The following is a 13,526-nucleotide window of genomic DNA, read 5'->3' as shown; positions in this document are numbered from 1 at the left end:
GGCACCACTGCACACCGGGCGACACGAGCACTTAGGCTTACTATCAGTATATTGAACATCATTCCGCAGAGCGAGTGACTTGGGACACCTTTTGCAGAAAAGAGAGAGAGAGGCACTTTGTTTGCGTGAAACACCATTCATGGCGCATGGTGCCTTAAGTGGTAGCTGTGTGGGCGGTGCGCACTTCATTACGGTGCACCTAAAGAAATATGTCTATGTATCACTGCGAGTCTTTATCAAGTGCAATGGCATTCAAGATGAAAGATAACACACGGAGCTGTAAACATAAGCTACAGGCAAATGCAGTGGTGGTGCTACTTCGGTTAGGCACCACCACTGCATTTGCCTGTCACCAGTCTAACCGTTACATAGCGATCCCTTAAGATTACTGGGCAAAAGCTCCGACACATTTACAGAATGTTTCCAAGGGGGCAGCACCAGAATACAGTAAAGACTACCTGCAATGTCAACCACCAGCTCTGGTTAAATGCACCTAAAATCACTGCCTTACCGGCCTCCTCCTCCGCCGCCGCCTCCTCCTCCGTAGTAGCGGGCTCTCTCGTGGTCCAGCTCTGGGCAGTCGCGGGCCCAGTGGCCAGTCCGACGGCAGCGGTAGCACTCATCAAAGCTCTGATAGCCCATGCGATCCTATTCACGTTACAACGGGGGGAGAAAGAACCACAGTCACCAACACACACGCATCAACTACCCCGTTGCTCAAAAGCCTGGAAACAACCTTATTAAAGATTTTCTCTGGTAAATATCGCAAAACAGACACAACCTCATATATTTAATCACTTTAGAGCTAATTTCCTACATGCAGAATTTAAGCCCAGCAGCAATGAAGTAATATCAATTTAGTGGAAATCCTGTGCATAACCATAGTTTAGAGAAATAGCCTTCAAAATCTGTGGCAAAATGCCCTGACATTCCAGTTAGCCCTTCATTGTCCAGTTCTCATATGTATTAACTGGGACATCAATGTATTTTGTCAATGATTTTGATAACATATTTCTCGAAACTAGTATTACAGGTTGTGAATCCCTTTTGCTAAAACCCCACTGTCCAGCTGGTGTGGTGCAGCTGTTGGTGAAAAGGACACCAAAGTCGTCCGCAGTACTCTCTCTTTATACATTCCATAAATGGGGCCAAAAACTGGTCGCTGTTTATTCTTTCCAAATGCTGGGGCAGAAACTAGCAACGCATGGACATGCAAAGGGAGACTTTAATTGTAAAAATGATATTGTTAGACATTTCCTGCACTTTTACACAACACTTTCATGCAGCATGGTGCACTAAAATATGTTTAACAGAATATGCAGCTAAGTACATTTAGCATCAAATTATGGAATCCTCAAATAAGAGCCGCACATTTCGTTTATCTAATTTTGTCACAGCTTCTCCTGTTAAAAGCATGTATTTGTGTGGCTAAATTTTGTGCCCCGTTCTCTTCGCGTGGACTGCTAGAAAACAAAACAAACTTAGAAAATTTTGACAAGATCATCATGAAGACATCTCCATCACCTCTTAACTTGCAATTAAGAAGGAACGTACCCGAGGTCTGTCTGGTGTCTGCCTAGTTTGCTGCGAACACACATGAAAAGAAAGGGAACAGCAACCAAAATATGTGATGCAATCCACACTATGGGCTCAGCAGCAATAGTGGTGTGTTAGTACATTAACATTGACAGCAATTTAGCATTGCTCGTCCTCTTAACATGCTCAATGGTAGTGATTGACAATTGGGTGCCAGTTTACACAGCCTGCTTAACCGCACTGTATGAACACAAGTGATGAAGTTAGTCAATTTTTTATTGAATAGAATGTTTTTAGCTTATCCAAAAACGTACAATGCTTTACGAAATAACGGTTTACTGGAGCTGCGAGTGCTGGCAGCGATACCTTGTGATGCTTTGTCCAGCTGCAACATGTTTGAAAAGCTTTGTGTGCCAAGTGAGTAACCTTGTCGAATAAAGGTAAATTACTGGATATTAACGATTATGTCGTTACTGACACCTGACTTCATCAGTTAAAACAGATTGTGGTGGGTCACTGCAATATTAGCTTTTCTTCCCGGTTCAAGACTGCACCACAGGATGTCGCCACCAATGCTGCTACTCGCGTAAATGGTCCAGTACGCCGGTATTCTACAAAGCGCAGCAAATTTGCTTTTTGGGCAAGCTAAAGCTCTCTAATATAACCAATACATCCTTAGCTTCATAGAGGGTTAACATTTCCCAATGATAATAGGATTAGTAATGCTCGGCCACTTTTCACAGGTCTCCATGTTACGAAGCTAGAGGCAGCACGTTGTGCAGCATTATTGAATGTATTTTGCACTACCGTGCTCTCCAATGCATGTGCTTCTTCTGTCAGCAGTTGCACAGAATCCCACCTGAGCTCCTAAATGCAATGGGGTATGAAACTGGGCAAGTTGGTTCAAGTTCGTTACGACGTCGGCGCAAAGGGGGTGGCGAACACAGAGAGGTGCACAGGACAAGCGTGCTTATCCCGTCCACTTCCTTTTTTGTGTGCTGCCGTCCCCTATTCATTGCCTTCTAAATAGGGAGCTTTTTTTGGTGACCACTCTTACCAAACAGTTATAGATCTAGGTGCAAGACATGCTATGTTATATCAAAACTTCTGTGAATGTTGTCATGTTAACGAAGCAATTGGCCTGTCGTCAATAAGATTACATGCATGTCGTAAATATGGCATTCTCTAACCAACAAAAGCACCACGGACCACTATAAAATAAAAAATAAAAAGAGAACATTGATCACTGCCTAGAGGGGGATCATGGGTCTCGCCAGGTTGTTGATTCCACTTTTTACCTATAATCCCTTCCAGGAAGCTTTCTGGGAAAGTAAACGGAATTGAAATGACATGCACACAGAACCGACGCCCTTTGGCAAGGTTTTATTTAAATGCCACAACAAAGGTGCACACATTCCTATAGTCAGGTGCAGTAATGACACTGAAGCCCTACACATTGCTGTACATTGTGTCAAGGCAATGCAGAATTGTTGCTATGAGATCTGAACGCTGCTGTCACTGACATTAACACATTTGCCGATGAACTGCTTCTGAATGTGCATTTCCTCCAGTTTACTTTTTTCCGACCAATTTAGATTTCCTAATCACAACTCTACACTTGCCATGGTTTAGGGATTTCTGCTGCAAATAAGCAGCCTTCAGATGCACATCACGCAGCAAGGAACACCAAGAGAAACTCCTAACAAGTCCATCCCCAAAGAAACCTGTGACAAGAGGTACATTTATTTAGAGGCAGCTTGTGCAATGACAAGGTTTATGGGGTACATACCCAGTTTATTAACAATAATTTACCCTTAGAGACCAGCACATAACAGCAGAAAACTTCAAACAGCAAAGTCTGACAAGAACAGATTGTTTTTAGACCACACTCATTCAGTGACAGATGTTGGCAGATTAAAAAAAAATTCTGGGGTTTTACGTGCCAAATTCACGATCTGATTACGTAGTAGGGGACTTCGAATTAATTTGACCGCCTGAGACTCTTTAATGTGCACGCAATGCACGGTACATGAACCGTTCTTACATTTTGCCCCCATTGAGAACGCAGCTGCTGAGGCCAGGCATCAAACCCATGACCTCATGCTAAGATGCTATGCCATAGCCATGACCGTGGTGGGTTACTATGCATAACGTGTGGCTTCTTGCGCTGTGCAAGAAGGCAGCGCAGCTACCTTGACAATTTAATTTTTGTATGCCCATTCTCTTGCAATTTGCTGCAAATAGAACTTCATAAACCTGACAAAATGTTCAGGGGAGTTGGCAGGTATGTAATGCACACTAGACGCTGCGTAAGTCCACAGTAGAGTCTGTAGCAGTTATTGCGCACAACAATACAGAGTTGTTGTCGAAGTCTTGACAAAGCATTTACAAGGACTGCAGTAAAGTTACCTTTAACAGGCTGTCAAGACACCATCGTAATCAATGAACAAACTATTTTTCTTACTGCATGCCTTAGAAGGGCTTGGTGAGCTAGTAGTTACACTTGAGGACAACTGACCATCAAACACCGCAAAAAGGCATGCAGGATAAACTGGCTTAATTTGCTTATTGCACTGAGTGGCCAAATGCCCGAACAAATATACACTAAGCTTAGCCAGTTATCGTATTTGCACAAATGTTACGGGAGCTATTTCTGAAATTTCTGGCCTCGGTTCCATGTTTTGGGCCTCATGTTACATCGGGTACGTTTTTTTTTTCACCTTTTATTTTTTCTACTGCTTCAAACTTAACTAAGCTAAACCACAAAGCAACACAGTGACTGCTACCGAATGCGCTCCACGCGTGCCACCGATGGCCCCGCGCATCCGCCCGATTGTGCTGCTGCGGCTGGCCCTGGCTCGCCGTACTCTCCATCACTCTGCCACTTCGCACTGCGCAAGAGCGGCGAGGTGGGAGTTGCAACCATGCATTTTGCGCAGTCTTTCTTCTCCCGATTTAGAATGCTGGTAATGCCTTCAGCATGATGATCGGTGCTGTGCAGGCAAGTCAAGTGATTGGTCTTCAAAGTCGTGTGGTGCATCCCCACGCAATCTGTGAGAGGCTTTGTAGTGTTTGATTGTGTCACGGGCATTTCTGAAGTGCTGCCTGTCAAATAACCTTGGTGGGTGGTGTCACGGAGGATGTTGCCATTTTAGTGGGCGGTGACCAAGACACCAGTACTCGCAATTTCACATTATTTTGCGATGGCAGTTTGCAGTAACCACGAATAAAGCTCTGCAAGGATCACTTTGAGTAGTCATTGCAATATGCATATTTTTATTTCCTGAGAATGAAATTGCCCGACACGGCACTTATTCATGTTCACATTATTTACGTGCTAATACGGTAACTTATGTTATTTTACTGCAATGAGCTTTAAAAACTGCAGAAATGTCCTTTTGATGCAAGTAAAGCTTTAAGGACATCTTGCCAAACGAAGTTTAGAAAATTATCAAAAAAAAAAAGTTCAATGCACGAACAAGTGACTGCATAAAAACAGCAAGGGTTCAGACAGAACAAGGGTTGGAAAAGAAGTGCTCAGTCATCCACTTTTGAGGATACAATTACTTTGGCAAGATTTCACACTACTAGAAAATTGTAGGGTTGGAAACCAAACAGCAGGTTGTGAGACACAGCTGTGGAGGGCTCCAGAGTAGGTCCTTGCACATATAAGCACTACCGAAATGTGGCCGCCCGCGATCTAATCCATGCTGTCCCCTACGTTTGCCTGTGCGTCCGTTGCTAGGCTTGCAAAATGTTGCCAAGTGCTTGTATCCCCGAGTGAAAGACAGAAACTTCCACCTTTGTGCACTGCATGCTTCTCTTTTTAGTGCTAAATCTTTCGTTTTTCATATAAACTACCCATGAAATAGTTTTGCCATGCCTGAAAAAAGCAAGTGTGTATGAAAACACAAAAGTTGATGCACCTCACCTTGCCAGCCGATGGCCGGAAGGAGGGCCCACGGGCCCACTCCACCACCACGCTCTGGCCCCGGATCTCCCGGCCGTTCTCGTACTTGACTGCGTCCTGCGGTGGGCCCAGCGCGCCCTTTGGGTCAGCGCCACTCGTCTTTTTCACACACACCGTAGAAGAGGGGCCCAGTCATCATCGCTGCTGGGCAATGCTTGCCCCCTCCCCCATCACGCCCACTCTGCTCCCGGCTGCCACCGAATAAACCCCCGCGGAAATGTCATACGCACATACACGCATGTTGCATGCCAGATGCTTGGGTGAACATGCCACAGCCTCTCCAATGCAACCAGCCCCTACTGCAGCAGGGCGTGCAAGCACAGTGTACAACAGAGAGATCATCAGACATCTTTTACCGACTTAGTATTTGCACTGCCTACCTGCTTTTCCAATTCGAGCTCTATGCCAAATGCGCAAAACTCCTCTATATTTCTTACTCGACTTTAATATTTTTGTCTGTAAAGGCCAAGAACTCATCACAGGCAAATATAATTGCAAGGTTTTCTGTTCCAACTTATTTCGCACACTATCTGCAGAGCTTAAGTAATGTAAACTCTTCAAACCACTAAAGAGTACAGAGCCATTCATCTTGACATTTCTCATCAGCAGTGCTAAGTGGTCACCCGGTCTCGGACAACATGTGACCATAGCACACCAAAAATTACAGGGCTAACTTGATGCAAGAAGAGCCTATGTGCATATTTTAAGCCTAATGGCCCGACTGTAGCTCAAGCCATGCTGTGTCAAGTGCTACTGGTGTTATTTCCACTCGTTTTCGGCCTTATGTGGTTATGGCTGGTTTAAATTTTACTTAGCCAACCTAATAAGTGTAAAATGCAGAAAACCTTGCTATAAATGAACAATAATTTTTCAGCAAATATAATGCTGAATGGAAAGGAAAGACTTGCCAAATATCTACGTTAATCATGTATGGTGTGAAGTTACCGATATTAACTTTTAAGGATATTAACCTATGTATCCATGATGAAGCGAGATCACAGAATGTGCATCAGCTCGGGGAAATACTTCTCAAGCATCCCAAACCAGTAAGCAGATCAGGAAAGAGGAAGTTGGAAAAAAGAAAGGTGCTGGAAATGGTGAAAGAGCAACGCTTTCATTTTGAGCATCACTTCATGACAGGCAGTGTGGATGGCAGGCACGCCTGGTAATGCTGCATAAGATACCCAACACTTGACCGATGCACCAGTGGCAACTAGACAAAGAGGAAATATTTGCAAGCACAATTCTGGAATTGAATTCCTTTGATTTGCACCCATGACAACGATGATGGCAACTGTTAGGGCCGTAAGTGCACATCACTAAATACTTGACATGTGCTCACTCATTTCTTCTCTACCATTGCCACCATCGCACAGCAGGTGATCAACAGTGGTTCGAATGTTTAGAGTACTCCTACCAAAACACTGGCTTTGGTAACAGTCTCTTATTTCTCATACTTTCAATCGCCTCCAAGTAACCTTCTTCCTCCATTTTGTTACACCAGCACCAAACTTTTAACATAATGAAAAACGTCGAATACAACAGGAAACCAATAAAACAAGCCCTTGCAGTCTTAACCATAGCATGAGCGAACAAACTATCAAATCGGAACAAAGCTTTATCTACGTAGCCTATGCACTCGATGGAAGGATGATGTATATCTGAATGTAGCAAGCCATGGGTTTTAAGATATGCCAAGCAGAATGACAGGTGCAGAGGAATAGCTGTTTTCAAGAGATGACAACACAACTTCAAGGGGGGAAGACAGGCAGACCAACACCCAGAGCTCATGCAGCAAAAAAAGCAGAGCAGGCAATGCAGGAATGACAACTTCAATGGCAGCTGGAGCAGAGTAGGCGAGCCACTAAAAAACAAAAACATACGGGGAGGGGCCGAAGGGACGCCAGTCGCCGGTTGCCGAGGGGACGGATTTGGCACCATACACACGCACACGGCGGCTGCTTAATAGCTCATTTCTCTCTCTCTCTCGCTCTCTCTTTGCAAGCAATGGGTGCGGCTCTCGTCACGTGACCGTCATGAGGTAGGCAAGCGCGCGAGGAGGAGGAAGGGCAGTCGAGTCGTGTCCGCACACAAAGGCAACACTCTCTCTCTCTCATCATCATCATGGCCGCCGCCGGCTGCCCAGTGTCGGTAGCGCTCGGTCAGTCGACGTGGCTCTCACGTCGGTCGGTAGGCCAGAGCCCCCCTCTGTGTCAGAGCCGGTCGGGCGGTCTGTCCACTGGAATGAGCCAGCGGCTGGAGAAGGCACACTAGCACAGACCCACACGAGAGTGCTTTCTCCCAGTATGACCAACAGTGGACCAAGCTTTTTACACCGCCCCCCTCACCACCCCCTCCCCCACCTTTACCATTCTAGGGCAAACGTGTTTATCGCAGTGTGTGCTGCTGTTGCTGTCAAGGTGGTTGACTCAGCTTTAGACTTGAAACCCAAAAATGAGGGCTAAGACTAGCCAAGTTGTTTGAGAGATTGCAACTTTACTGTACTTACCTAGCCAGCAAAAAATTTGCTTCTTTCTTTGCTGGAAGGAGCCCCAATTTAAGACTCAAGATATTTGGTAAAATGTTTCCCTTTAGCTCCAAGCTGCTTGACACTGTATAACATAAGTGCGTGGTCTTGAATTTCCAACGTAACTGAATTCCCAAATAGGAATTGACGCTGTGTATGTGTGTAACTGCTTTGCAGGCTACAGGGCATCAGACAGAGAACTACATAGTCTGCCCGCGGTTCGTTACCGCATGCCTGAAACATGAACACATCAGTATCTTTACATTCAGATGTCATCAATTAAGCACAGCAGCTACTTCTAAGTGTGCCACATGATTTTAAAAAATTGCATGCCTCTTGTACTTTCCACAGCTTGGGCAGCACACACTGCAACAAAGCATAATGGCCAGTAATGTAACTTGTACAAGTTTACAGGCCTCTCCAGAAGCAATGAAACAGGCCAAATTATGCTGCTGGCTCCGGCAACAGTCTGGCAGCAAGCAATGCTTAAAGGCAAAACATTTTCAGCTAGTCATCATCCACTGACTGGACTGTGACCAGCTGGATAATTCCCCATGCTGACCATTTCCAGATGGCTCTATCACACAGCTAGGAATCATCATTCAGTGAAGCAGCTATTCATCTGGTACTACTTTTGGCCATTCCTCAGCTATCACTTTATGGTCAGGCAATTTCAGCATCATGCTCAGTGGCAAAGAGCAATCTTTTAAAAGGTTTATTGCAGGAGTTACCAGAGTACATGAGTGGCTAAAGAGCAGACTTAGTGCAACCCTTTACTAGGCAAAGTCGAGGTTGGAAGGCTGAACTCGAGTATATTTGTAAGTATGGGGCCAAATTGCGCTTTGCAGGAGAAATTCTCCCTTATGGGACTTTGCCAGTGAACCACCAGCAGTCCAGAGAGCACCATTCCAATTCCTTCTGGAGAAGCCTCTTTAAATCTGAGAAAGTTTTCTCCCCTTTTCCAAGGACACACACACACACAGTTGCAACTTGGGTGCACACCCAGGTGAAGTCTCGCAAAACAACCAAAAGTCAGACGCGTCCTGCCCTGTGCTGATCGTCTGCGCCTGTGCAGCAGCCCCTCAGGCTGTCCCACTCTTACTGAATGACTTCCCAAACCTTACGAGAACACAAGAGCAGGAGGGCATCACTTACCTCGGCGTCTCGGTGGTCCTCGTAATCCACAAAGGCATAAGCCATGCCTGTGCCTGAAACCAGAGCACAAGCAGCAGCGTGAACACCACAGGGCAATAGCACTGCAGTGCTGGGACAGTACTCTGCAAGAACCACTTTCGGGGATACCCTCACTTCCGCAAGATTTCGTGCGACTAGCACTAGGCGTGTCGGCATCCACTGGAATGAGCACTCCTGGCACCGAGTTACAACAGCGGGCTCGGCACTGAGCCATGAACGCAGTCGCTCTTAGTTGCCAGTATGCCTGGTGCTAGAGAGGTGAAATCTTGCAAGAGTCCCCAAAAGTAATCGATTAAAAAGTTTTAGCAGGTCTGGTATATGCAATTGTTGCGTAATACCAGGTTAGTGGACGCTGGTAGTCACATCATGTAATGCTTCGTCTAAGCACAATGCCTTATTCACACATTTCAGTGTTTCTGAGGGTGTCAGAAAAAAAAAAAAATCACGGTAACCAAAGAGCAACACTAAATGTTATTTGGTGATGCACTCCTTCCCCCCCTTTAATTAAATGTTGACTATGCATCACCACAGAAAACAATGGCTCAATTTGCTTTCCTCGACATTTATGCTAGGACCTTAGTGCTGATAAGTGACTTTAAAAATTTTAAAATACTTTGATCATGACATAGGATGCATTCTCGAACATTGACAAGTTGCATATTTAGTTGTATTAGGATGCAATGCAGCATTTCATTGCAAACAAATAGTTAAGTAGACCAAAATAGGTGCCATTAAAATTCATGTTACTGCCAGCTGGTGTGTGGCCTAACCTAGCCTCTTCTCATGGTAGGAGTGGCTGCTTTGATATTGCAGAAGTGAAATTTACTACTACACCTTAGCTTAACATTACCCTTTAGATAAACTAACGAGATAAATTAGTTGACCTGCATTAACAAATTATGCTTCTGCAATACCACAAATGTCACTGTGACTGTGTGAATAGTCTCGGTAGGGCAGAAAAGATGGACACGCAAAGATGGACCACAAACAAATTTTTTATGAAAAAAAAGGGGGAGGGGGTTGAAATAATTTATCAGTTTAAGCTGATTTAATGTCTTTTTAACCCTTTGCTTAAAATTCAAGCTCACGCAAAGCTTTAAATGGAGCTTTACACTAATCAAAACAGTGTGTGATCAAAAAAAAAAAAAAGAAAAACACTACAGTAACTACATTGATTATGCAGCACCTTGCGCAAACACATGTGGTCACACTATTCCACAGTTGCAGAATTATTCTTGTTACATCTTTGAAGGTTATGATTACTTAAATCCACCAGGTAGCTCTCCATTTCTAATTTAAAAACAAAAACAAAACATACACCATGCTCAAGAGAAATGAACAATGTCTATAAAATCTCCTCCCCCAAACACACTTTACAATTTGTGCAATCATAACGAACAATCGGATACATCACGCCAAAAACGTAAACGGAGCTTATTGGAGAGGTTCAATTTCGCAAAGCAAGAAAGGGGCTATTACGACGCCGTAAAGATATTTGACCACGGGAGTCGAACACAAACCTCGTGCTTAAGCAGCAGAACGGCACAGCCACTGCGCATAACAGCAGCATTGCTATTTCGATCCACACATTGTGAGAACAACATTTACATGGCGCCAAAAATTGGAACGGTAATTACATGGCACCACAGGCTGGCTTACTAAATTCGAACAAATCCGATTGCAAAAAAGTGAGGGCCAACTAGGTGAACAAGTATTCTACGCAAGGGTCAACAAGGATGGCAATGATGCGACAATGCCATGTAAAGACCATCGGAATATGTTAAAATCCTAAATCGGAGCCCTCATCCAACGTTGGGTAGGCGATCGGCCACGGCAGAACATCGAACGCTCGACTCATCGCAAAGGATCGTCGTAGAATATGGGCGCCGGCTTTCACCATGCACACGTCGCACATCAATTCGTGCGGCGAAATGTCCCGCTAGTCAATGAAAGGGCAAGGCGCAAACATCTGCGCTCTGTGCCGAAAGTTAGTTCTCGAACGGTACAGGACCAGACTTCGATTTAATCAGCGACGGGCCAGAAACCTTATAAGACGCGCAGAACACAAGCGAACTCGATGCCGACGGGCTCAATGCGCTATACGAAAGAACAAAGAGAAATCAAGCTTCAGCGCTTCAGCACACTGAAAACATGGTCAGGCAACGAAGATTCTGCTAGGGCAGCCATCTTGGCCTGCGAAGCTTTGTTCCGGTAGAGAAGCCAGTTCCGGCGCCGGCAATGCAGAATATATATCTAAAAAAGTAAATACGAGGTTTTCAAGCGTTTGGAACGCAAGAATATTCCAATCATGTAAATGCATCCCCACACGATCAATTCGTGAGCGAACGCTGGCGGTGCGGCTTGAGACCGGGCCCTCGAAGTTCGAACACGCGCAAGGCTTAGGAAGCGGTCGCGCTACTCACCGTACTTGACGTCGCACCGAAGAAGACGACCATACCGTTCGAATACTTGCTCCACGTCCCTCTCTCTGGTATCCAACGGCAAGCGGCCGATGAACAACTGTCCGCGACCAGACATTTTTGAGCAGCTTCGCGCAGGGTTCCAAACGAAACACGCAGCACACGCTCCCGGCAACCAACTCTCGATACCTCGATACCGCCACAAATTCTACTGCGCCGTTGCCACTGTTAGGCCGCCGCCCGTCGCCACTTTCGCCGCGTGCGCCCCGAACTGCCACCAGAGGTCGACAACGTCGGGCGCGGCTGCACATCTCGGGGCGGTACGCGCGTCCCAGAACCGTGCGTAAAATTCGAGGCTTCGGAGACCGGCTGGGAGAAAGGAACGTTCCGAACGGTCGCAGTCATCCCGAAGCCCAAGAAAGCCCAAGCCCAATGCAACCCAGGGGCGCTTAAAGGTATTTTGTCGCCCAAGGCAAAGTCAATGATGTTAATGCGCCCCTATCCACTCTGGCACCTGTGTGTAATATTGACAAATCCACACGTCACTTTCTGAAATATTAGTGGTAATTGCGATGGAAAGAACATTGTGAAGATCCAACGCACATTTATGTGAAGCGCCCCTTTAATTCGTGCGTCTTTGGTGTAAACTGGCGCACGCGCTTGTGTTCTATAGCGCATCCGTGCTCTACGCGATGTGACAACTCTGATATTGTTTTGCATTTCCTCATTTTATTATTTACCGCCCGCATCTAAGCCATAATATGGAAATGATCGTCCCTATCAACATGCGGCGATCATCTCATGCAAAGAGCTGGTTGGTATTGGCCCGTTAGAAGTGTGCGTGCGATTGTGGCCTTGGGGGACTCATTGTTTCGTCTGTCGGAAGCCCGAAATGATCGGGCATGTATTTCTGGATTCTTGGGAAGCAGTCTACTATTAAAACAATAAGTTCTGGAGATTTCTGTGCCAAAACTGCTATATGATTATGAAACACGGGAGGGGGGGGGGGGGGGAGGCTCCTGGTTAATTTCGACCAGCTGGGCGTTCTTTAACGTGCACCCAATGCACGGAGCACGGGGGTACGGTGGCTAGATCACCGTAACGGGGGTTTTTGCATTTCGCCCCCACCTAAGTTCGGCCCGAATTTGGTTTAATAGCTCAACGCCGAAGCCATTACGTCACCACGGCAGGTCATTTTTTCTTTTGGGATATCTTGCAGCGTACTCTTAAAATAAGACCTCTTTTTTGACGCTTTTCGCGTAAGATTTTTGCCAGTTGAGAATGAAGATGTCTTCCATTTGGACCTGATTACGCTCTTGGGCCTTCACAGCATTTTGTGATCTAGGATGGCATTTTGGAACGCTGACAGAGATGTGAAGCCCATAAGGCTGTATTTCAAGGAAAGCATCAGTAGAGTTGTAGCGCTGTACCAGTTTCAAACCCCGAAGCCTGAATGGCTTCCAAGAGTTGATGCATTGTTATTGGGGTCTTGCAAATCCGGTTCCCTAGGCGTATTTATCAAGGGGACAGGCCCACACACACACACACACACACACAGAGACAATTTGAAAAGCGGCCATTTTCGCCTGAGCGCTAGAAAATCCAACAAAGCCGAGGCCCATTTTGCTTTCTCAGGGCATGGCGCCGGACGCGCCATGCCCAATTTTATTGCGATAGCAATTATATGGACATTCCAGGCGCATTTCTGCCGTCGCCGTCAGGTTCCGTATATTTCGGGGACCACCTAAACATACTTGAAAACACAAAATCATTTTGCTATATGTTTAACCTAAGGGAGAGGGCAGGGGTTCGGGGAAAGGTAATATAATACGCCGCTCACAGCGATTGCACGCATTACGGCATGGAGTCATTTTATTAT

General features: G+C 45.7%; 1 protein-coding gene across 5 annotated transcripts in view; it reads right to left on the bottom strand.

Annotated features, from left to right (window-relative positions):
• The window catches only part of LOC119450847 (probable splicing factor, arginine/serine-rich 3), a 28,279-nt gene extending 16,410 nt beyond the window's left edge, over positions 1-11,869 (bottom strand). For 4 of the 5 annotated variants that reach the window (XM_037714342.2, XM_037714338.2, XM_037714339.2 and 1 more), the window contains exons 1-5: positions 11,651-11,868; positions 9,189-9,241; positions 5,468-5,563; positions 1,555-1,584; positions 512-648 (exon numbers count right to left, since the gene is read on the bottom strand). In XM_037714342.2, the coding sequence (XP_037570270.1) occupies positions 512-648; positions 1,555-1,584; positions 5,468-5,563; positions 9,189-9,241; positions 11,651-11,765 (431 nt within the window). In that variant the 5' untranslated portion in view covers positions 11,766-11,868. Of the gene's footprint in view, positions 1-511; positions 649-1,554; positions 1,585-5,467; positions 5,564-9,188; positions 9,242-11,650 lie in introns of all 5 variants that reach the window. The other variant, XM_037714340.2, reaches the window with a different exon arrangement.
• Positions 11,870-13,526: the final 1,657 nt, after the last annotated feature.

This window comes from Dermacentor silvarum, chromosome 4 (assembly GCF_013339745.2).
Source record: "Dermacentor silvarum isolate Dsil-2018 chromosome 4, BIME_Dsil_1.4, whole genome shotgun sequence".
NCBI lineage: Eukaryota > Metazoa > Arthropoda > Arachnida > Ixodida > Ixodidae > Dermacentor > Dermacentor silvarum.
Note: the sequence above shows the minus strand (reverse complement) of the source record. Positions and strands in the feature narration are given on the sequence as shown.